The sequence below is a fragment of the Anoplopoma fimbria genome, chromosome 13 (assembly GCF_027596085.1).
Source record: "Anoplopoma fimbria isolate UVic2021 breed Golden Eagle Sablefish chromosome 13, Afim_UVic_2022, whole genome shotgun sequence".
NCBI lineage: Eukaryota > Metazoa > Chordata > Actinopteri > Perciformes > Anoplopomatidae > Anoplopoma > Anoplopoma fimbria.
This window is the reverse complement of record NC_072461.1, coordinates 7,061,100-7,083,304: the sequence shown is the minus strand read 5'-3', so window position 1 is coordinate 7,083,304 and position 22,205 is coordinate 7,061,100. Positions and strand designations below refer to the sequence as shown.

General features: G+C 37.6%; 2 protein-coding genes across 2 annotated transcripts; both read right to left on the bottom strand.

Annotated features, from left to right (window-relative positions):
* Positions 1-853: 853 nt before the first annotated feature.
* elac1 (elaC ribonuclease Z 1) lies at positions 854-5,522 on the bottom strand. Its single transcript, XM_054611425.1, has 5 exons — positions 5,259-5,522; positions 4,526-4,729; positions 3,797-3,855; positions 2,946-3,156; positions 854-2,218 (listed from the first exon to the last, which is right to left on the bottom strand). Exons 1-5 carry the CDS (start codon positions 5,413-5,415, stop codon positions 1,743-1,745), a joined length of 1,107 nt encoding a protein of 368 aa, XP_054467400.1. The 5' UTR covers positions 5,416-5,522; the 3' UTR covers positions 854-1,742.
* A 422-nt stretch (positions 5,523-5,944) lies between these two features.
* Positions 5,945-21,173, bottom strand: me2 (malic enzyme 2, NAD(+)-dependent, mitochondrial). Its single transcript, XM_054610387.1, has 15 exons — positions 21,031-21,173; positions 17,583-17,739; positions 14,975-15,108; positions 14,710-14,859; positions 12,901-12,976; positions 12,406-12,567; positions 12,106-12,319; positions 11,536-11,633; positions 11,063-11,176; positions 10,799-10,910; positions 10,337-10,479; positions 10,095-10,197; positions 9,853-9,923; positions 9,159-9,257; positions 5,945-8,871 (listed from the first exon to the last, which is right to left on the bottom strand). The coding sequence occupies exons 2-15, from the start codon at positions 17,694-17,696 to the stop codon at positions 8,710-8,712; spliced, it is 1,752 nt and encodes a 583-aa protein (XP_054466362.1). The 5' UTR covers positions 17,697-17,739; positions 21,031-21,173; the 3' UTR covers positions 5,945-8,709.
* Positions 21,174-22,205: the final 1,032 nt, after the last annotated feature.

Sequence of the window (22,205 nt, the reverse complement as noted above, 5' to 3'; positions counted from 1 at the left end):
AAAAGTCATAGTACAGTATGTCGAAAGAAGTCATAAAGTATGTCATAGTATATAATGTCGAAAAAACTGATAAATAAGTCATAATAGTATGTCGAAAAAAGTAATATATATGCAAAAGTATATTATGTCGAAAAAAGTTATTAAAAAAGTTATTAAAAAGTCATACTATATGTGACAAAAAGTAATTAAAAAGTAATAGAATAGTATGTTGAATATAGTCAAAAGATTCATAGTATAGTATGTCATGAAAAAGTCATAGTATAGTATGTCGAAAAAAAAAAAAGTCATAAAAAGTATGTCATAAAAAGTATAAATATGTCATAAAAAATTCATGAAAGTCATGAAAATGTCAAAGTATGTCGAAAAAGTCATAGAATAGTATGTTAAAGTCATAGTATGTCATAGTAAATGTCGAAAAAATATATATCAAAAGTATATAATGTCGAAAAAAGTTATTAAAAAGTCATAGTATAATAATTAATAATAATAATCAAAAAATAGTATTAAAAAGTCCCACAATGTCGTTATTTCTCAAATATGTGACAAAAAGTAATTAACCCATCCCGTTGAAGTGTATAAATGAATGCCCGGGGAAAAGTATAGTACAGTATGTTATGTATGTCATAAAAAGTCGAAAAAACTATAAATAAAAGTATAGTATGTCGAAAAAGTTATTAAAAAAGTCAAAAAAGTACTATCATACTATAGTGTGACAAAAAGTAATTAAAAAGTAATAGAAATTCAAAGTCAAAAAATGTCTTCTGACTCCAATGATGCCTCTCACAAGTATGTGAGAAGTGGTTCATGAGTTATAAACAAATGTAAAGGCCATTAAGTAGCGGAAGTAGTAGGTTATTCACTACCCTATTTTATTGAAATCTCTGTCATTCAGAAAACACTACACAAATGTATTACATATTTTGTTTTAAAGTTTAAAAAGGAAAAATAAATGACAGAAGTTGTGGTATTGAAAAAAGACAACTCGAGCCACTGATGAAAACAAAATACACCTTTGTGAATACACACCTACGGAATTTGAAAACATACATCCAGAAATATAGACATTTAAAATTTTTGTAAAACATAATTATGTATTTTCTGTTGTACTTAAAAACCTTGTGTACAGATCCAGAAATAACAATAATAAAAGTTTTAGAGACGGCTGCATATTTTTCAGATTCATATTATATTGGTTTAGTACCGTTTTATGTGTCAACACTACAAACTGAAAGAAAACACAACCGAAACGTACAACTTGATTATTCATGCTATTTCATTGAGAGACTTTCTACTTAATAAATTAGATTGAATTTTGGTCTGAATTGGATATTTACTTGTCAATACATTGTTGTATAGCAATTAGTTGATCAGTTGTCATGGAATCATACAGAGATGTTCAAACTTTCAAATTGTCTGGGCTTGACAGTGGATCTGCTGATGAAAACTGTGTGATACGGTTGAAAACAAGAAAGGAACCTTGAGCAGAGATTGTTTTGTTGACTGCTGTTTCCAAAGTCAAGAGAGAGCTGTCAAGCTCAACTTCTTTCAGCAAAAATGTAAGATAAGTCATAAAAGTGCTCAGACTCACCCACTTTGAACATCTACAGTCTCATTACAAAATATCTAAACTCCATCATACTGATAACGACAGATGAAAGCTTAACCTAGTAAGTGAGCTGAACTTGAACTGAGATTGTCAGTATGTAATCAGGCAATATAAAAACTACATTAGTAGTTCATTACTATGGTCTTCTGAGAGGAATGGGCAGAGTAAGAAAGTCCTCAGCCAGAGTCACTTCTACACCACTGTCCTGTAGAGCATCTTCCGCCTGCCTCTTGAGCTCTGACACATTGTCCTCGTCCCCTTCCTTCTGCAAGGAGCAGGGTTTGTACCTCTGGCTGAAGTGGTATAGCACCAGCCTCCGCGCACAGCAAGCCCGAGCCACCGCTGCCGCCATTCCAGGTGTACTGTGTCCGTGGTCCACTGCTTTCTCTCGGTGCTCATCCCCAAGTGTGGCCTCATGAATCAGAACATCTGCTTCATTGCATAACCTCAGTGGTCCTTCCCCAAGAACTGAGCTGCAGTCTCCAAAGATGCAGACTTTCCTACCAGGAATAGCTTCTTCCAGCACCTCACTAGACAGAACGACGAGCCCGCTCTCCAGAGTTACAGGCTCACCAGCTTTCAGCCGCCCATAAAGCGGCCCTGGTTTCAGGCCTAGGGGGGACACAAAATACAAAATAGCATATTGTTCCACAAATGTGTCATAGTATTGGGTGACCTATGTGTATATGGGATCTAAGTTTGGGTATGTTAAAAAGTAACATTAAAAAAGCTACAGTATAGTATGCAATAAAAAAGTCAAAGTAGGTCATACAAAATGTCATAGTATAATATGCAATAAAGAAATCATAAAAAACCCATAATATTATATGCCATAAAAAATCATTAAAAATGTGATACATGTTGATATTCTATTTGAGTCTGTGGGTCACATTACATGGAAGTTATTGAAAAACCTGACATTATTTGAAATGAAATTATTTTTGCAAAAAATAAATTAAATCTATATTAGTATTGAAAATAGTTTAATTTTGGAATCCTAATTGCCACATATATTGGCAAGTCAGCATGAAGGTATTGAAAAACGTTTTGTTTTGTGTTAAGAACAGTAAAATATTGACGATCTCCAAGTCAGCCCGTCACATCGTATCCTGTAAAATGCATTTCTCTTATTAACTTCATGTTGTGATTTCATGCTTTCATTGTACAATTAGAAACACAAATCCATGGATACTTAACTGTGGAATCATTTAAAATATTTAACGGATACTGGTAGGGTGTAGATTTTTTATTATTTTTATGTATCTTTCACTACAGCTGTAAATAAGTAAATAAAAGAGTAAATGAAAAAGTAACACAAAAAGATGTGAAGTGCATTTACCTAGTTCCTTCAGTAGCTCAGTCTTCAGTCTTCCGGGTCGATCATGCTCCTGAATGCAAAAACCGAAGGAGGGGACGCGGTGAAACAACCTGAAGGCCTTGACCACAAACTGCTTGTCTTCAAAGAGGAGGTAACTGTCACTGGAGACATCCAGGAAGATCGTCCTGCCCGGCTGCTCCTGTGGGTGCAGAGGACCACACTCCGCTGTCATCTGAAGAGACACAACACAAAACATTAAAGATTACAAGCTCCTGTGTGGGTGAAGAACACAGTTACCACTGTCTCTTGGGCTGAGAAAAGATTTTCAAATAAGTTTTAATAAATTAATGGGAACCAAGCTACAATTAAGGCTGATTTACTTAGTCGACAATTGGACACCTCAGTTTTAAATCTCACATGTTAACATTGCCAAACGGATGCAGATAAAGTAAAGGATATAAATCGACATCACAAGGAAAGTCTTCAAGTATAATACATAGGGACAAAGTACATATGGATTTTGTTATACGTCATGAATGCAAAAATATGCTAAGGTGCGATAGGTTGAAGCCCATTACATTCTTTGGTTGTTTTCAGTGTGGAGTAGGGTTAACAAAAATAGTCCACAGCGGTTTGAGTCGGGTCGGGCCTGAATATGTGGGAAACCAATACTGTAGGCCAGTAGACAAATAAGACATGAAGACTGCCCTCTTTTATATCATAGATAAAATGAATGAAATCTAGAGACTAATATTTGCATGGTACATCTGTCCAGCCCGATTGAAAGTGTGTTGTATGGGGTTTTGAACTATATAGAGCACTAAAGTGTGATTTATTACCATGCAGGAATAACATGAAAATCAGTCCCTTACCTCCAGGCTGAGCTGTCCCTCTTCTGGACTCTGGTCAGTTGTGGGCTCCAGCTCATGTACTACAGCAACATACATAATATAGATGAGTTGAAAGCAGAGTAAATGAGAATTAAGTACGATAAAAAATTAAAATGATAAAAAACGAATAAAGTAAATGGGGCTGTAGGTGGTAAATTAATATATGTGTCAAGTACAGAAAATAAAGAGGGTTGAAAATGTGTTGTCGTTTCTATATAATAAAATAAAAAATGTAAACATAATAGCCGTAGCATAGCTACGACCTGATGAAGTTGTGAAAAATATATTCTTCATTTGCAAAGGCTACATGTTCTATGAATGAAAAAAATAATTCAAGGTATATGTCAAACCAAATTTGTCTTGGTATGGGCAGCAATCAATTGTGTAGCATACACACTCAACCTGCAGGGTAGGTTTGCTCTGCTGCAAAAACTATACTATACTATACAATACATTTTTACTACCTAAGTTTTTAAAGTTGTAGATATACTCATTTTGACAGAAAGTGACAAAACTGATTAACTAGTATGCAGAGTTAGAAAAAACCCCAATATCTGAATGAACTGTAATATCTCCTCCTGAAGGTTAGGGTTAAATTTCCTATGAGAATGTGCAACCCATAGTTTATATTGGCTGTGGTACTAATAGATCACCAGTGTTTTCAAAACTGCAGTAGTGTGGACACACTAGAGGTTTACATTTTGGACATGCCTGCATAAGGGAAGACCAGCTGGGATCCTGTGAGGCCAAGTGTCACCCTTAGAAAGTGGCGGAGGCCCCGTGGCCCGTAGATGTCCACACAGTTCAGGTTCTGCTGCTCGGGGTTGGTGTTGAGGCTCACAGTGCAAAGGAGACCAGGCAGACCAAACAGGTGATCTCCATGCAAGTGCGAGATGAAAACCTTGGTGATTCGACCTGGGTAAATAAAACACAACATATCAATTCATATTCAACAGGTGGTATGATGGTAATGTGGCGAGTTGAAACACTGGATTAAAAATGCAGTAAATAAAGAAGGTTAAGTGTTTGGTAGTTATCACATCAGTCATTCATTGTAGTCCAAAATCTTCTCAGCTCTGGCAGAGGATAAGGCTAAATTCACCTGAGATTTAAAAAAAAAAAGTAATCTTCCAGTCATGGCAAAAGCAATGTCATTTAAAAGTGACAGGAGTGATAAGCAAGTATATTAAAGCACTCAAATAAATCGTTTTGTACCATTTTCCTGTGCTTGAACATTCATCATAAAACCATCCTAAATGACATTGAATTTTTTGGAAAAGAAGACTTAACGTTACAGAGAAGCCTCACTAGGATGGAGTTGGAGTGGTAGGTACACTGGAAGAAAAGTTCATTCAAGGCTGGTTTTCAAGAACTTTTAAGACTTTGTTTAAGTTTCACACACATATTTTTTAGGCAGGCAGGACGAGGAACTGCACTGACTCACCGGCTCTGAGCTGGCTCTTCATCAGTTGGGTCTGGGTTCCCTCCCCGCAGTCAAACAGCCAGCACTCCCCTTGTGTCCGCAGCACCAGAGCCGAGGCCCCGCGGTGAGGAGACGGGTAGGCCGAGCCGGTCCCCAGGAAAGTCACATCCATGGTCATCCTACCTAAGACACAAGGCAACGGGGTAAAAAGAGTCTATGAGTGGAACTGAAGCGACATGTCATACATTGCCCACTGTAAACAGTCGCACAGTGATGACGTGTAACGAGCGACGGTGGGGCGTTTAAGGCGAATCCGATTTTTGGGAAGTCTATAAATGTGAATAATACTATGGTATCATACCGATACAGTATATTGGTTTGTGTCATTCAATGGTTCAGAGTTCAGTTACACGCACATCTCAGTTGCATCGAACATTTTAAACTCTTGTGAAACTCATCAGTTTGTGTTGACATCTCCCTTTTGGCTGGCATACTGTTTAAAGAAGGGAACAAAGAATAACTTACATTTTCAGACCTGTTTCCTGCTTCATTGCAGTGATTGCAATTTCTCAAAGCTTCAATTAAATTCATAGAATTTAAACGTAATCCTACAAAAAGACTACCGCTGGGTTTTAAACAAATAAAACACAAGTGCCTAAATGTTTATGTCAAGTTTCAATTTCAAATCCGGAGCCAAAGGAGCCAGTATAAAACTGTTTATTCTGCACATTGGTATTCTCTCTACACACAAACACTAAGGCAATAATATTGTGTGGCAAAAATACATTTCAGAACTACAACCAAAAAAGAGACAGCACTATATGAATGCACACTTCATTGAAAAAAGGTGTAAAGTTATGGGGACGACATGAATCACACAAAACGATATTCATGAACAATTCATACACAAGACAGTAAAAACTCACACTGGAGGATTACAGTCAGTAACAACAACAATAACCGGATAGACACTTAGAGACACACAGAGTTTGAACTTTACCTAAATAGTTTCTTTGAAATAATAGTACAAAACTATGCCTTTAACAACATATTGTGTTCACAACCTGAAGGTGCACAGTCTATCAGAGGAAAAACTGCACATTGAATACAACACAAGAAGATAGAATTTGAATTCAGAGTGGCCTAGTATTGACTAAGACTAACACATGATTCTGTAAATTCCCTTAACCGTTGACAATAATGACTAAGGCAATACAATGAATGAAGTAGATTAATTGATAGCTTTAATGTAACTTGTTAAATTTTTCAGACTTGAACACATTTTATCTGCAAGGGTGTGTGTACGTGTTTGTGTCCAATATATATGGTCAGGGCTTCTCAAGTCTCATTTCACACTAACACATCATTTTTTTATCTTTGCATTTCCCACAGTAATATACTGAAGCAGTCTCTCGGAGCACAGAGCAAAGTATAAAAATCTTATAGATAACAAGTGCAGAACATTCAAGTGACATTTACAGATGTGGAATATTAGAAAAATATAACTTGAATAAAGTTTATACGGTCTCTTAGTTTGATAAATGCATGTTATGACCTTGAGGAAAATGTCATCTGCTATAACTGTGACTGCTGAACTGCGTATACACTCACTGGATTTGACACAACATGTCTAAAGAAATGCTCAATCTAAAAAAACAATTCTGGTGACACTTCAGATATTTAAAGTGGACTTGATAGCCTTACTTGGTTTCTTCATCACAAATATATATTGTCAGTAACAATCTATATGCCCCTTATTAAATTTATTTAGGACTATTTATTCACATGTTACACTGCACTTTTATCTGTATTATTATATTAAAGTTTATATTCAGCTTCTATTTAATTTGACTTATTTATCTTTGTATATTTCCTTGGGTTTTTCCAAATGCCTTTTATGTCTTATATACAGAACTTTGTGCCATACATATAAACTTGCCGAAACAAACACACCAACCTGCTGAAACAAAACATGGATTTACTTAACACAACTTTATAAACACTCTTTCATTAGACAGTCTCCGGCTCTACAAAAGTGTATGTACAGTTCACAAAATATAATTACAACAGAGATCCGATAATTTTATCCTGTACTTTTTTTTTTTTTAAATGTTAGTTCATGATCAATTTGTATACCACATTTATCAAAGGGGTCATTTCTAGGGATGGCTTCTTCCTACCACACCTCATTCAAAAAGGTGTTTGGGAGAGACTTTCTAATGAATATACACCTCAAGGGCAACAGCTAAATACACTCCCATCAAATGAAATACAATAAATTCAGAGAAATAAATACAATGTGAGAAAAACATTCAAACAAATGTGATGCTGGAGTGGACATTAGTTTCTAGAGTGTTTTTTTATATATCATTTTCATTTAACTTCCCTTCATAAAATCTCATCATAATTTTCAGAGGTTTTTCTTTAGATCTTCCCTTCATTTCTCCACTAGATTGCACACAAAGGCCGAGTACTTTAACATTCTGCTTCACTAGACCTTCTCTGATAAGGAATGTTGCTGGATTAAAGCATACGTGAAAAAGAAGTCTTTAAATATATGTTTTATACCAGGCATTGGTTGGATTACTGAAGCTATCAAGAGGGCCACTTGATGTGAAAAAAGGTGATGATAATGTCCCAACTGCATATTGTGCGCATTAAGTTTGGAAATCTCTAGGTAGCTAAATATATTCGGAGTATTAGTAAAAAGCTTGGCACCAGGAGTGTACACAACTCTTTTGCATCAAATTAGAGTCATCATTACATTAAATGTGGAGTGACTACCTTTAAAACAGGTGAAACATATGATGATATTGTACATGGCATTTTATGACTAAAAAGAAAGAAAGTGGAGGCGATCCCAACCACAAAACAATTCATGGAGTCATCTCTGGTAAAAATCCATCTTAACCTTGTGCAGAGGCAGACTGTGCAGTGTTTGGTTTACTACTCAACACAATCTAATTGACCTAGTGTTCAAATTGTTGGATGCAAGTGTGGTGTTTTAGGCTCTGCTTTGTTTATGACAATCACATATAATTTAGTTTTTTAAGTAACTGTAATATAGTCTTATATTACCTTATTATTATTTTCTTTGTAAAACAGCATAGATCATCAAAATTTCTCTCAAGGTTGCAACAATGAATCCAGATTTCCACCATGCCTTTTTCCATCACCAGGTGGCCCTCCAGGTGCTATGCAAGTTTAAATGTGATGCAGAGGTGATAAAGAACTGGGATGTTAAGTAAAAGTGGCCATCTTCATTTAAATATCCTGTTTCAGATTCCATTCTCCTCTATACTCTTTCACAGTTCTAATAAGACTTGTTTCGTGCAAATGCGGTCACATGGCAGAAGTAATGGGCTTCTACTACCTTAAGCAGATGTTTGCACTAAGGTTATGATCATCTCAAATTATCTGTGATAGAGAGTTAAGTGGAAAACAAAAAGCACAGTGAGGGTCTGGTCTACTTCTAGTTTTTCTTGGGGCTGAAGCTGATATCTGGCCAGTCGTAGGTATCTGGCAAGAAGGAGTCGTAGTGGGTGTCCCACACAGTTGCACGTACAAAGCTGTCCTTGTCCACAGGCTCAGGGTACCGAAATGCCATACCTTTAGCATAGACAAACTCCGTCACCTAAAGCAAGAGAAAGTTTAGCGTTGAGAGATGCTCTGAGGCAGATAGGAATAGAAACACAAAGCAAGTAATTCGCAGACAAACAGCAATGCAAGATAAACTGATTTAGTGTTACAAGACAACTACAGCCAAATAAGACTGGGAAGCAATGATGATGATAGAAAAAGCAAAATTCAAGCAGGAACAGTTAAGGTTTGGACTAACAATAACAGGTTTATCAACAGCTGTCATTCAGTTGGGGCCTTTAGTTTTGTCAACAAGAGAAATTGTCATTTTCAGAGACTTGCCTTGACAGCCATCTGGAGAGAGACCTCTCTGATGTTGGAGAGAGGAGGATAGAGTCTGCCTTCTTCCAGCTCTTTATCCGTCAGCTGCTCTGCAAGGGTCTGGAAGGAGTATAAAAATACTTTAGAGTGAACTTGGATTTCTGGGGTCCAAAAAAGCAGAGACAGAAAAACTACTACTATAGCCAAACAGCACATGTCTCTGCTGTTTGCCATCTACATAAGTGTAAAGTGATAAAAACATGATTTGATTTTTAATAAGACAACATAAGATTAAAAAAAACTTGACAAAAGCACTACTCATATTACAAAACATGCAATGACAGTGTCTTCTTCATGCTAAATATATCAATATTGAACAAAGAATGCTGGCAATATTTAATCTTGTGATTTATAAAAATTAATTTCATTGATCAATGTATTCAAATCAAATACAAATAGAGGAAAGAACATAAATGGAAGAAGTGCAAAGCAGCATCGGCCTTTTTTAAAGCTCCTCATCCGTTAGCTGTTAGTGTATAGAGAGGGTACAGGAGACATCAAAGGTTTAAAGAGGATTTCTATGACCATATACAGCATATGTACACATCGCAGAGTCAGCAAGAAAGCACAGTATGGGGTTGGGGAAAGGTAAAGATGAACTTCAGAAAGTTTAAAGAAGGGATAGACAGAGAAATACTTTGTGATGACTTCTGACCTTGGCAGCCTCTAAGAATACTGTGTCACTGATGTGTCTCACTCCACTCAGGATCACAGCCAATGCCACACCTGCAATGCACAAGAAGCATGTGTTTTAAAACAGGCTGCATTCATTTTTTTATTTTCTAATCTAAAGTTATTCACAGTATTTTTGTATGTCATGGGAATCTGTAGAGAATCCATACTCTGTTGTGTTCATTAATGTAAATTATAAATATTCATTTAATTTTTTTCTTTCACCAGGGAAGATGTAAGCGTTGTTTCCTTGTCCAGGGGTGAAGATGCGGCCATCACTCAGTGTCACTGGACCGAATGGACTGCCACTGGCAAAAAGAACTCTACCCTGTGGGTCAAAGAAACAAAGGGGGAAAAAGTGATGATGGGGAAAAAGAAAGGACAATAACAAGAAGAATAAATTGACAGCACAAGAATTTTTTCAGAGCTAGTCAAAAGGAAACCAAGGAAAGGAAAGAACTGCGTACATCAGTGAGTGTATAGGCGTCCTCCGCTGTGCACTCTGCTTTAGTTGTTGGGTTACTCAAGGCAAAGATAATTGGTCGTTCGTTCAGGGTTCCCATGACCTTGATGACATCATGGGTGAAAAGACGTCCAGCTCCTGACACACCTGGAAGTAAAAAAGAGAAATGTTGGTCAGACTGGTTTTGTGATCTATCAATACCCCATAAACTGAGCTTGCAAGTACAGCACACTAAGCCTTCAGAGGATTATTTAATGAGCACATCAATTATAAAAAGACTAAATATAAAATAAAGATATTCAATTGACCAAATCTGGATTAAATTAAATAAATCATAACAACAGCATTACAAACAAGAGCATATATAATATTTTTTCAGTTTCTGTTATTGATTAACGGCTCAAGTCATATTCCAAACTGTTCTGCGAGACTTTACAGACACAAATACAACAAATCAGTTCGTCACCAATGATAGCTGTGGGTTTGATGGTGTTGACGGCATCTAGGAAGCTCTGTATAGTCCCTGGGCTGTCATGAAGAAATGCTTCCTGGTTAGAGTCTGTTTCCTGTTGTCTGCCCTGGAGTCACAAACAGAACATTTGTGGCAACAAAAATGTCATCCTGAATATAGTAAAACATCTGTTCATCAATAATACGGTATGTCAACAGTCTACCAGACAGATACATAATGTATGTTCTGGTTGTTGATGTCTTTGTCACACAGACTAACCTTTACTAGTAAGCCATGTTTATCGTACAACCAGATCTTATTTCTGGCCTCATCTTGGGTCATCCCTCTCTCCATCATGGCCATGACAATCAGATTGGCAATACCAAGGGCAGCCTAAGGAGGAAATAATTCTTCAAGTTAAACTTTTAGAAGTGCTAAGACAGTGTATCCTTAATACAAATGTAACCCTTATTTTCTTATAAGAATGCCTATGCAAATCTATCCTTTTCCCCCAAAAGGTTCTGGTCAACGTTGAGCACAGTTTGATTCATTTAAGTTCTTAGTAATGTTGGATGAACATTTCTTTAGCATTATCAGCTCTGGTCAGTAGGGGGCAGTATGGCCTGTAGAAATTATTTTTATATATAGGACCTTCACTTTACAAATGGATAGAAAAAAAGAGCAAAAGGCAAAAATCAAAGCAAAACCAAGAGAACTTGAATTGACCAATTAATGGATAAAGATGATGTTACCTCTCCAGCTCCCAGGAAAAGCACCCGGTGTTCAGTGATGGGTTTGCCAATGGCTCTCTGAGCTGCTAACAAACCAGCAAGGGCTACAGATGCAGTGCCTGGAAACATGCAGAAGAACACAACAGTAAAAAACAAAGCATCTTCCTTGAAGAAAACTGATAAATCACTATTGGTTTAGATAGTTGGGTTCCCTTAATGATTAAGTTATGCCTTTCAGACAACATAGCTCATGAATGCATGAATGATTTTGCACCCAAAACTCAGCTGTCAATGATTCCTTGAACTAAACACAGGTGAGTTTTCAAAATGGTCCCTGCTTCCAGCTGCATTTCCTTGCAGCAGTAATGTGACCTAAAGGTCAGAATTTGTTCAATAAAATGGATTATTTAATTTAGGCAAGTATCAGGTTTCTGCAACTTTATTTTCATGGTTGAATGAAAAGAAACAGCTGGCTGGAATGTAGTAAATCAATCTAAAAACACGGTTCTTTATAAAACGGCAACTGAACTTTTCTTAACTTAATTTATGTAAACGTTATGTCATATGCTGTGTGAGGGGTTATATGTGAACCTTGGATATCATCGTTGAAGGTGCAGTACTTCTCCCTGTACTTCCTGAGAAAGCGGAAGGCATTGTGGTTCCCAAAGTCCTCAAATTGGATCAGTGTGCCCTGCCCGTATTTGTCCACCACAGCCTCCATGAACTCATCAATCAGATCATCGTAAGCTTGAGACTGATCTCGCTCCTGGTACAGGCCCATGTACAGCGGATCCTTGAGGAGAGTCTGATTGGTGGGCAAGGACAAACGTATGAAGCATAATGCATGTACATTTATACCGTAGAAAGAACACATACACATAACCATCCTACCTTATTGTTTGTGCCAACATCTATTGCCACAGGCAGACATCTCTCAGGTCTAATTCCAGCACAGGCAGTGTACAGGCAAAGTTTTCCGACAGGGATGCCCATTCCGTATACACCCAGGTCACCTAATCCTAAAATACGCTCTCCATCAGTTACGACTACTGCCTGCAGAAAAAGGAAGATGGAAACAAAAGGTAGGCAAAATTGCAAACATTTGACAAGCACACAACTGTGAACAATAAACTGGACCCTGGACAGGTGATTGTTGAAACTGTGAACAGTGCTGGGTTAATTAAAAAGACTTCCCTAGACAAACTGTGAAAATTATAACTGATTTTGATCTATTAATAGTTGTTTACCAATATCTGCATATTCACAGGTCATTTCTAAAATCGTCAGTCTATGGGTTTGAGAGGGATGAACGGCCCAAGTAGACTCTTTTATAATATAGATATTAACTGAAGGGGTGTTACTGGGATGAGGAATCCAGGTACTCACTGCAACATTAGTCTCTGGCCAGTTGTCCAGGATGGAACGAATGTGTCCTCTGTCCAGAATAGAGATGAACAAGCCTCTGGCGAGAGAAACAAGATGATGGGATGAGAACTCTAATAATCAAGGAAATATTCTTTATATTACAAACTATAGGGAAAAAAAAAAACATATCTCAACTACAATAACATCTTTAAAGGGGACATATTGTGCCAATATTCAGGTTCATATTTGCATTTTGGGTTTCTATTTGAACATGTTTACATTACTATTCTCATAGTGTCTGCCTGAATATCCCTGTAGTCATCCTCTGCCTGCAACGCTGTTTTAGCGCTGGTCTCTTTTAGCGCCCCTCCTGAAAAAGCCCAGTCTCCTGATTGGCTTGCCAGATATGGCACACCTTTGCAGAGGTAGTTTTCATACTGTGCGTTGAATGTTTGTTTGAATGTATGTAATTTAGACAGAATAAAAATGAAAATGTTTAGAAAAAATATATGGCTGTTTTAATAAATGTTTTCAAATGAAAGAAATTGTGTTTTGGTTGGTTGGTGCTGTGTTGGTTGATTGGATGTGTGTTGGTTGGTTTTGGTTGGTCAGTTGGGTTTTGGTTGGTTGTTTTGGTTTGTAGGTAGTCTTTTAGTGGGTTGGTTGTGTAGTGGAAGATTGGTTATTTGTTGGTTGATTGGTTGGTTCTGTATTGGTTCGGTTTTGGTTGATGTATTGGGAGGGTGTCTTTTGGCTTGTTGGTTGTGTGTGGGTTTATCGGCTGATTGAGTATTGGTGGATGATTGGTTGTGTATTGGTAGTCTTTTGGTAAGTTGGTTGTATGTCGGTTGATCCGTTGATTGAGAATTGGTTGATTGATTGGAATCGGTTTATTTGTTGGTTGATGGTTAGTTAATTGGCTGGTTTGGTGTTGGTTTGTTAATTGGTCTTGTGTCGGTTAGTCGTGTGTTGGGTGGCACTCTAACTCACAATCATTTAGTCATTATATAAGATTAGACTCTGGTGTTATACTGTTATACCTTCCTTTCCCTGAGGCGAGGCTAAGCTAACTTCTGTTGATTTGGTTGTTTTTTGATAAAGTGTGTGTTGGTTTATGTTTGTTGGCTGTTTAGTCGTGTTTTAGTTGGTCTTTGGTTGGCTAGTTGGCTTGTCAGTTGTTTGATTGTATTGATGGATTGATTGGTTGGCTGTGTATTGGTTTGGTTTGCTGTGTATTGGTAGATTAGCTGTGTATTGGTAGTTCGGTTGCTGTGTATGGTTAGTTGTTTCTGTGTCTGTTGAACGGTTGCTCGTATATTGGTTGGTTGTGTATTGGTTGATTAGTTCATTGTGTTTTGGTTACTAGGTTTGTTGGTTGTGGCTTGTTTGTGTTTTGGTTTATTGGTTGATTGTGTGGTGGTGGTTGGTTGGTAGGTTGGTCTTGTCTTAGTTGGTTGTGTGTTCACATATCTGCACAGGTTGACACATGCACGCTCTACCTCACAATCACTAAGCCATTATTATTCCATCCATTATCTGTAATCGCTTATTACTGTTTAGGGTCGCGGGGGGACTGGAGCCGATCCCAGCCATCATTGGGCGAAGGCAGGGTTCACCACCGTGCAGCCCACATCACTAAGCCATTTTTTTTATAGAACTAGACTTGTGAGGTATCAAGTTTGCATTTATAGATCACAACTTTTTACGTTGGAAGTTGCTAATGCATCTTTCAGACCAATTTTGTGTGTATGCAAGTGTTATAAATGGATTCCAGGACGGTTTTTTTTCTCTTTTACAGCTTGATTTTTGATATCTTTACTGCATGCTTACTTGGGTCTTCTAAAGATGTGCCCATAATGTGTGCAGGCCAGGCCTACAGTGGGAGTGTAGACAATTGGCATCAATTCTTCGATGTCTTCCATCAACACCCTGTAGAAAAGCCTCTCATTCCTTTCCTGGATGCCCATCAAGTAGATGTACCTGGGTGAAAAAAGTAGGAGATATATCAGATACACATATGATTAATAATGAATGCTAAAATACAAAATGGAGAAACTCATACTGTGACCATACTTTCAGCAAAATATGTCCTTACTTCTGTAGGGGATCGGTCATCTTCTTGAGATTATTCTGAAAGCGCATTGCCTGAATGTCCTGAGTCTCCACTTTGGGAGGCAACAGACCGTGTATCCCTAAAATCTGACGCTCTGGTAGAGAAAAGGCCATGCCCTGGAGAAAGAAAAAAAGGGAGAGAGGGGATTAAGAGTTCCACCAGCAGCAGCGTTTGGATGTTATGTTTTCACACTAACATTTTCAACTCTTATCGTTTTCTTTAAAAAGACAGGTGTGCTATCCTTGTAAAATTATTTTGGTAATACATAACTACAGATTGTCCAAAACAGTGACATTTTTTTTATGATGTATACATTTTATAGACATCATTTCACATTTTTTACTGAGTAATAAAGTTTAATTATCCCCTCTCTGTGCAGCATGGTGTTCTGCTTTTAAGTTTCAAACTTAGCATTACTTAATCAACCCTCAAAACAATAAAAGAATATTACTGAACCAATTTTCAGAATCCTTGCTGCAGGAAATGTTCACATGCTATGATGTCTTTCTGTCACCAGAGGGCACATTAGAATATCTATGCCCCCTTACTCACGGCTGACCTATTGACTCCTAACAGGAGAAGGACAGCTGGGTTAAGAGGTGGAGACCACATGAAAGCAATTTTACAGTTGAGGAAAGAAAGAAAAAGAGCTAAGAAAGGGGTGTAGCCTCAAAGAAGCCAATAAGGAGGACTCTGGGCAGAAACACCCAGTGTGTAGAAGAGAAGAGGGGGGGATGCGGGGTATACATTATTTTTATGATCCTGCAGTGTATGTAAGAGTGTATGTAGGCTTATGCAACCATCTATGAAAAAATATATAGACATAACAGATGAAAAGCATAACATTTGGGGCTCGGGAAAAGGTTGACTATATTGTGAGAGTGATGAATGCTGGGGGCTCCCCTGGCAAAATGCTGAGTCATACTGATGGGGCATTACACTTCAGTCAGCTCGAGTACTCAGTTCCTTTCAACATAATGCAACATCCTGCACTGAAATCTAGTTTTTTGTTTTCTTTTACTCACTATACCTGGAATTGAATGTTTTATTTTGTTTGCATCTACATGATGAAAATTTGCATTGTAAAACTATTAAAGATAACATTTCAGTTGAGGAATGTGAGAACACAGCCAGTCAGTTTTGCTGAAGGTGTAATATTATAAACAATGCATTTTTGCACTATGACCTTAACTGTTGAGGTATGATGAGTCATGAGACTTACGATGATTCATTCTGCTGATGCAAGTCAGATCCGCTATGGCAAATACAGACCTCCTAAGAGTTAAAAGCATGCCGCTGTTTTTGTCTTGTTTGATGCAGTTTAAAGTGAACTTAAATGCAGTGAACTTAAATGCTGAAAGAAATTCAAACGTTTAATTTCCAATTAAATATAAATCCCAACCAGATAGTGATACTGCCCACAGAAGAAGAGAATTAAAACGGCTGTGGCCTTCTTCACAAAGTTTTTTCACACTTCATCAAATTAGTTCTAAACTAGACCAGAACAGATACAATAAACAATGAGGAATCAGGCCAAAAGTGTAATGTGAAATGTAAATACTGTGTGTACAGTATTTCTAGGACTATCAGCCAGCCACAGTAGCCTGACCAGTTAACATGCAGGTTGGAATGTCTATACTTAGCACAACATGTGTAGTCTATGCTAAGTTTAGCATAACGTGCAGAAAGTGAGTCCCTGTCATCTCAAGCAGCTACAGCCTCATGTTTCAAATGTCATTCTGTCAAGCTACTCTTTAATCACAAAATATTTTCATTTGCACAAAATTTAAATATTATCACCTGTACTTTGGGAATAAGAGTTGGTTAGCATTTGTCAGCAATTCTTGTAAAGAATAAATAAAAAACAGCTTATGGAAAACCATTGAAACTGATGGGCAAGTTTTTCTAGTTTTCAGCAGACAAACATGGGATTAACTGTTGCAGCTTTTGACTGTACTCTATAATGCCATTTTGTACTTTATAATGCCATTAACTGCATGGACTTGCATGCTAGGCTAGTTTGTTTTTTTAAGTAACTGTGTATTTGGTGATCATAACATGCAAAATATGACATATTCAATTTCTTATAGAAATATTATACTTTGATGATCAATTAAAATTTCTACCTAACCGCAGGAATTATTTTTGTGTTCATTAAGAAATAGAAAGACCCAGTCCATGAAAAACAAAGTCTGTCAACAATGTCAGAACCACCTACAAGTCAATCCCTGTCTTTTGCACTTCAACACAGCTCTCTACTATTCGTATCCAGGCATTACAAAAATGTGTCAGAGGATTGAAATGATAAAAAAAAGACATGGCTATGGGGGCTCAAAAATGAAGGGAGGGATATGAGGTAAACTAACTATTGTTGACAAAAAACACCTTAGGGACAAGGAGAAACTTTTTGAATAGACTACATTTTATATTGTGTATGCTGCACTTATGATATGCAGTGCATTTCTCCACCGTAACCAAAGAATAATATGAAATTTGACATGCATTGCATATATTTTCCACACTCAAAAAGCTTGTGCTAATTGGACTACTTCACAGCATCACAATGTCACAATGTCAGTAATCCACTCACTTTGTTGGTGCGAGGGTTGAGCATGAGGGGCTTGCCCTTCTCTTTGGTGTGTGCCCATCTGCACACAGAGACACAGGGCCTCAGGGACCAGGTTGTCTTCAACCGTGACAACATGGTGGTCAGTCACTGGTCTAGGAGGTTCCCTAGTGGAAAGCCGCTGAGGAAGGAAAGAGAAACAAAGTTGACAAAATAACCTATTGTTTTGTGGAGACATGGCTAATCCATTTCAATCTTCATCTTCCTGCTTCGGAGAAATACAATTGATTAAAGTTGGCTGAATATCTATGTACAGTAGTTTATATTACCATTGGCCATTACAGTTCGCTTCGCACATGATTCAAAGACAAAAAAAAAAATCCTCAGCTGAATTGTAATATTCATTGTGCGAAAGCATGTGAAACAACTCTTTAGGGTCAACGGGTTGTTAAGAGTTATTGCTTTAAGGTGAAGCTATTATTGTTCCTGACAGTCAGGAAATTAAGTGCACCGCTGCCACAACCTTTGATCATATGACATCATCATACCCTTATCGCACCCTGGTATGACATTAGGCTGTCTGCAATGAAGACTGTTAGGCTGCTGACACAAACTTAATCATGGAAGCCTAAGAATGCACTTGTGCATGGACAGTCCCACACTCGAGGATTACAAATGCTGACGGCAGCGGCTCTTCATTAATCTGGATGTGGACAGAAGTGATTCAGCGTGATCTGAGAAACAAAGCTTTAAAAGATTGTCATAATCCTTTTCCCAATGATCTCCACATGCAGGCTGAGAACAAGCAAAATCAGTCGAGGGAGAGAAAAGATCGTAAGAATGTCAGATAACATGTATCCTATCACACGCTGGAAGGAAGAATCCAACTAACGATCACACAAATCATATGTGGCATCTGCAGAGCATACCTGGATGAAGAAGATAAAACAAGCTCATCAATGAATACAAAAAACTGCATTGTTGGCAGAATTGCCTAAAACGAAGCCACACCAACAACCATGACTACCATACTTGCTTTACTTGAGAGACCCTATCCTAGTTGCAGCTGTTGTTAGTGGTGGCCTGGAATAGACGTTGTAAGAGCTATGTCATGTATGTGACCGGTGATTTGAAGCTATATTATGCAGTGCCGTGTTATGGTGGGCGCAGAAAGAGGCCACTTGAAGCTACTCTGATATACCTTTGTAAGTTATAGACAATTAAGAACAGCTTCCCCCTTGTGATAATTATTGTAGCAAAAGGTCATACGCCGACTACAAACCCACAAAGTGAATGCTGCTTTCCCAACAGACTGGAATGGAAGAACAACCTAAATTGCTAAATATGATTAAGATATAACACTATGTTGTGCTTTTTGTGAGTTTAAATAAATTAATGGCAGATTTCTGAAGAATCCCCCGTATTACAAAGTAGACCACGAGGGAAATGCAGCCAGAACAATTTCTCAATCTAACTATTAGACATGCTTATTTCTGCTCTAGCTCTGGTTTTAATTCCCTTTATTATCAAGCCCAAACATCTTTTGGCCTTCCTGTCATGTCAAAACCTGACCCAGAGGAAATGCAACTGGACCTCTAAGCAAGTTATGTGGAAAAAGCAACGTGACCGTTATCATGTGCAGTTTCTAATTTAGTTCCCTGTAGTTTAGTGACCGAGACTAGCAGTATGCTCAAATAAATATTACTGTGATATACAAATACATGAGGAAACTGCAGTCAACTGTTACCTGATTCCTCACTACACTATTCTTGCTTGTTTACCCATGCTATCATAGGGATAATCACCCACACAAAACAACTAGAGCATATAAATGGAGATAAGATAATTAAGATGCTAATAATGCTATATCCAAAAGTGCTTGTTGCAACAGTTATTTTTTTGTCAATCCCTGTGTAGAATCACTTTGCTGGTTTACTTTGATGAGCAACTAAAATAGTTTATAAATTACCACTGACCTTGAACAGTTCTTAGCGAACCATGAAAGTGATTTTCCATTAGCCTGCACTTTTGAAAAGAAAAAGCATAGCCAGATGGCAGTGTCTTGGCTTAGAACTAAATATCCAGGAAACATTGCCTAGAAAAGCAGCATCAAAGCTGTGCCAAAGTGTAAGACTGTATAAACATCACCAAAAATCAACATATTTTAATGCTCTGTTGATTTGTTATTCAGGGGAGAACAGCCTTAATGCAGCCTCTTTAAATCTATGTTTTATACACTGTAAAATAATGTTTCATATTAACGTCTATTTCAGCTTCCCACCCGTTTCTAGAACATATGGAGCCTGAACACAACTGCCACAGAAACCGTAATGAGCCAGCGTTGTCTCATTGTTGGAACAACAAGTCTGAATTCACTATTTGGACACCTGACTGGAGATACTTAAGGAATGAATTAGAAATACAAAACACATCTCATAGGCCTATGTGCTACTAGTAAATGCTTTTTATTCTAATCGTATGAGGAAAACAGGATATGATCTAGCCAGACCATTAAGTATTGCATTATTGTTTCAGGAAGTACTCTTTTTATAGAAATAATTTGTGCAAACAATGTCTGTATTGACTGAAGTAGGCATAATGAAATAAAAGGTTTCATTCCGGAAATGACTAACCGACAGAAAGCCAGTGCTCTCGTATGTCAACTATGCATCTCTTAATAGTCTAGCAAACAAGCAATCACACCAACACACATGCTTCCATTAGCATGCTTTCTATGGTGTATGAGGTGAACTTTACAGAGTTTTTACAGAGTCTTTATCAGAGTACACTGGCATGAGGCAAAAGCAAATATGTCTCATTATATTACCTCAAGTTGACAAGCATTCATCAATTAAAGCACAGCTAGGGTGTAGCTTTACACACAGGTGTTTTGTTCTCCCTTCCTCCCATTATTAACGGTGCTGACTTTCAAAGCCCATTTGAATCAGTCAGATTTCCGGTATGCTGTACATGTGGTGATAAGTAAGGATGATAAAACCTTTGGTCGCATCAGCCTACATGTTGTCATTGCGCTTAATGCATAACTAATAGGAATGAAAGGGATATTTCCTCCTTCACAGTTACTACTTTCATCTTCAGTTTGGAGATGTTAGTGGGAAGGAATGTTACTTTTACTACGTTTACACACACACACAAAAAAAACACAGTAACTCGGTACAGATGTAAGCTAGCCTGATTAGTTAGCCTAGCAATGCCAGCTACCATCTGCAACCTGCCAAAACGATACTCAGATCTAAAACGGACCAAGCTGTGTCTCATGTATTTGAGCAGCGGTGCAGCGTCAGAAAAGCCCACAGTACCAACGCGTGTTAACCCGAGTCAGTGGCGGTGCTGATGCTTTACATGCTGTCATTCATTCAGACCGCTCACCTTAATTACACGCTCAGAAACGGAAAAGTTATTAGATGACACACGCACTTTCAATTTTTAAGAGAACAGAGACTCGACTTACCTGCTCTTTGAGTAGTATAATACTGCGGTTACTCCTGTCGCATAGGTTACTGTTTATAGAGCATATTTTTTCCAGGGGTTTGCTGTAAAAATGGTGTTGTTTGACCGCTTGGTTTGTCCTCTCAGACGCAGCAGGGAGGTTGTGAGGAGACTCACGCAGTGTCGAGGAACTCAGCCGCTCATCCAATCACGTGTTGGGATTTCCTTCCTGCTTACCGTAAGCTACTGCAACAAGCGCAAGTTGTTACGTAGAGGCGCTGTCGTAGCGACTGTAATAGACAGGCATCCCATAACGAGGACAATTGTGGGGTTTTTTTTTGTTAAATAAGAAGCATTTTTTCATGTTTGTTTTTTTTGCAGCTTGTCAAGTTTTGTTGTATTTCAAAATATTGTCCTGAGAGAAAAAAAAACCCCATCTGTAAACCATTTTGACTTGTTTTCCTCACAACCTATATTGAGATGTTGTGTTTTTTGTTGTGTTGTTTGTGTAAAATAAGCAAAAGAAAAACAAAAAAGTGGAGCAAGATTGTATCATTGCTTGCTATACAGGAGAATGTGATAGAGGTCTGCTCTGGTTTGTATATTGGAAATATGCACAACTAAAGAACAATATCATGCATGATAAGGGCCTAAAGGCAAATGTTTATTGTGGTATGGATAATTTCATAGTCAAGCTTAATTTTAAAGAGGGATCAGTCATGTGGTCATGAAGATAGAGTCATTTTCATTGGGGTTTTGTATTTTCATTGTTTTTCTCTTTGTAGTCTGTGCTGTTTTGTATGTGTTTATGTTTTTCTGTTGAGTTGTGTCTAGGCCATTGTATAAGGGCATCCTGCTCTAGCATTGGCTTTAAACACTATAATGTAGCAGTTTTTAAAGCAAAATGGAATATTTATATCAATCAAATACAAATATCCTTGAATAAATCATTTCAGCAATATTTGTTAAAAATTGGCAATAAACCACAGCAAAAGAAAACTTGAGGTCAAATAATAGTTTAAGTAATGTTTTATTGATTTTTCAGCTAAAACAGAAACTGCAAAAGGAGATATTATCAATCAATATTGAGCATCTAAAATCCTCAAAGCTTTTCTCAAGTAAAAAGCTGAGGGGCCTTTCAAGTACAAAATAGATAAGAGCCCACAGAAATATGAATCCAAAAACATGACGTATAAT

What these genes read in the sequence shown, in the direction of transcription:
- elac1 (XM_054611425.1), bottom strand. Translation starts at nt 5,415, where the DNA reads ATGACCATGGATGTGACTTTCCTGGGGACCGGCTCGGCCTACCCGTCT. An exon ending in GAAGAGCCAGCTCAGAGCCG is followed by an intron (nt 4,730 to 5,258) that starts GTGAGTCAGTGC and finishes TTATTTACCCAG; the next exon opens with GTCGAATCACCAAGGTTTTC. An exon ending in TGAGCTACTGAAGGAACTAG is followed by an intron (nt 2,219 to 2,945) that starts GTAAATGCACTT and finishes TGTCCCCCCTAG; the next exon opens with GCCTGAAACCAGGGCCGCTT.
- me2 (XM_054610387.1), bottom strand. Translation starts at nt 17,696, where the DNA reads ATGTTGTCACGGTTGAAGACAACCTGGTCCCTGAGGCCCTGTGTCTCT. An exon ending in TCAACCCTCGCACCAACAAA is followed by an intron (nt 15,109 to 17,582) that starts GTGAGTGGATTA and finishes TTCTTTCTCCAG; the next exon opens with GGCATGGCCTTTTCTCTACC. An exon ending in TTTTCCTGGGAGCTGGAGAG is followed by an intron (nt 11,177 to 11,535) that starts GTAACATCATCT and finishes TTTCCTCCTTAG; the next exon opens with GCTGCCCTTGGTATTGCCAA.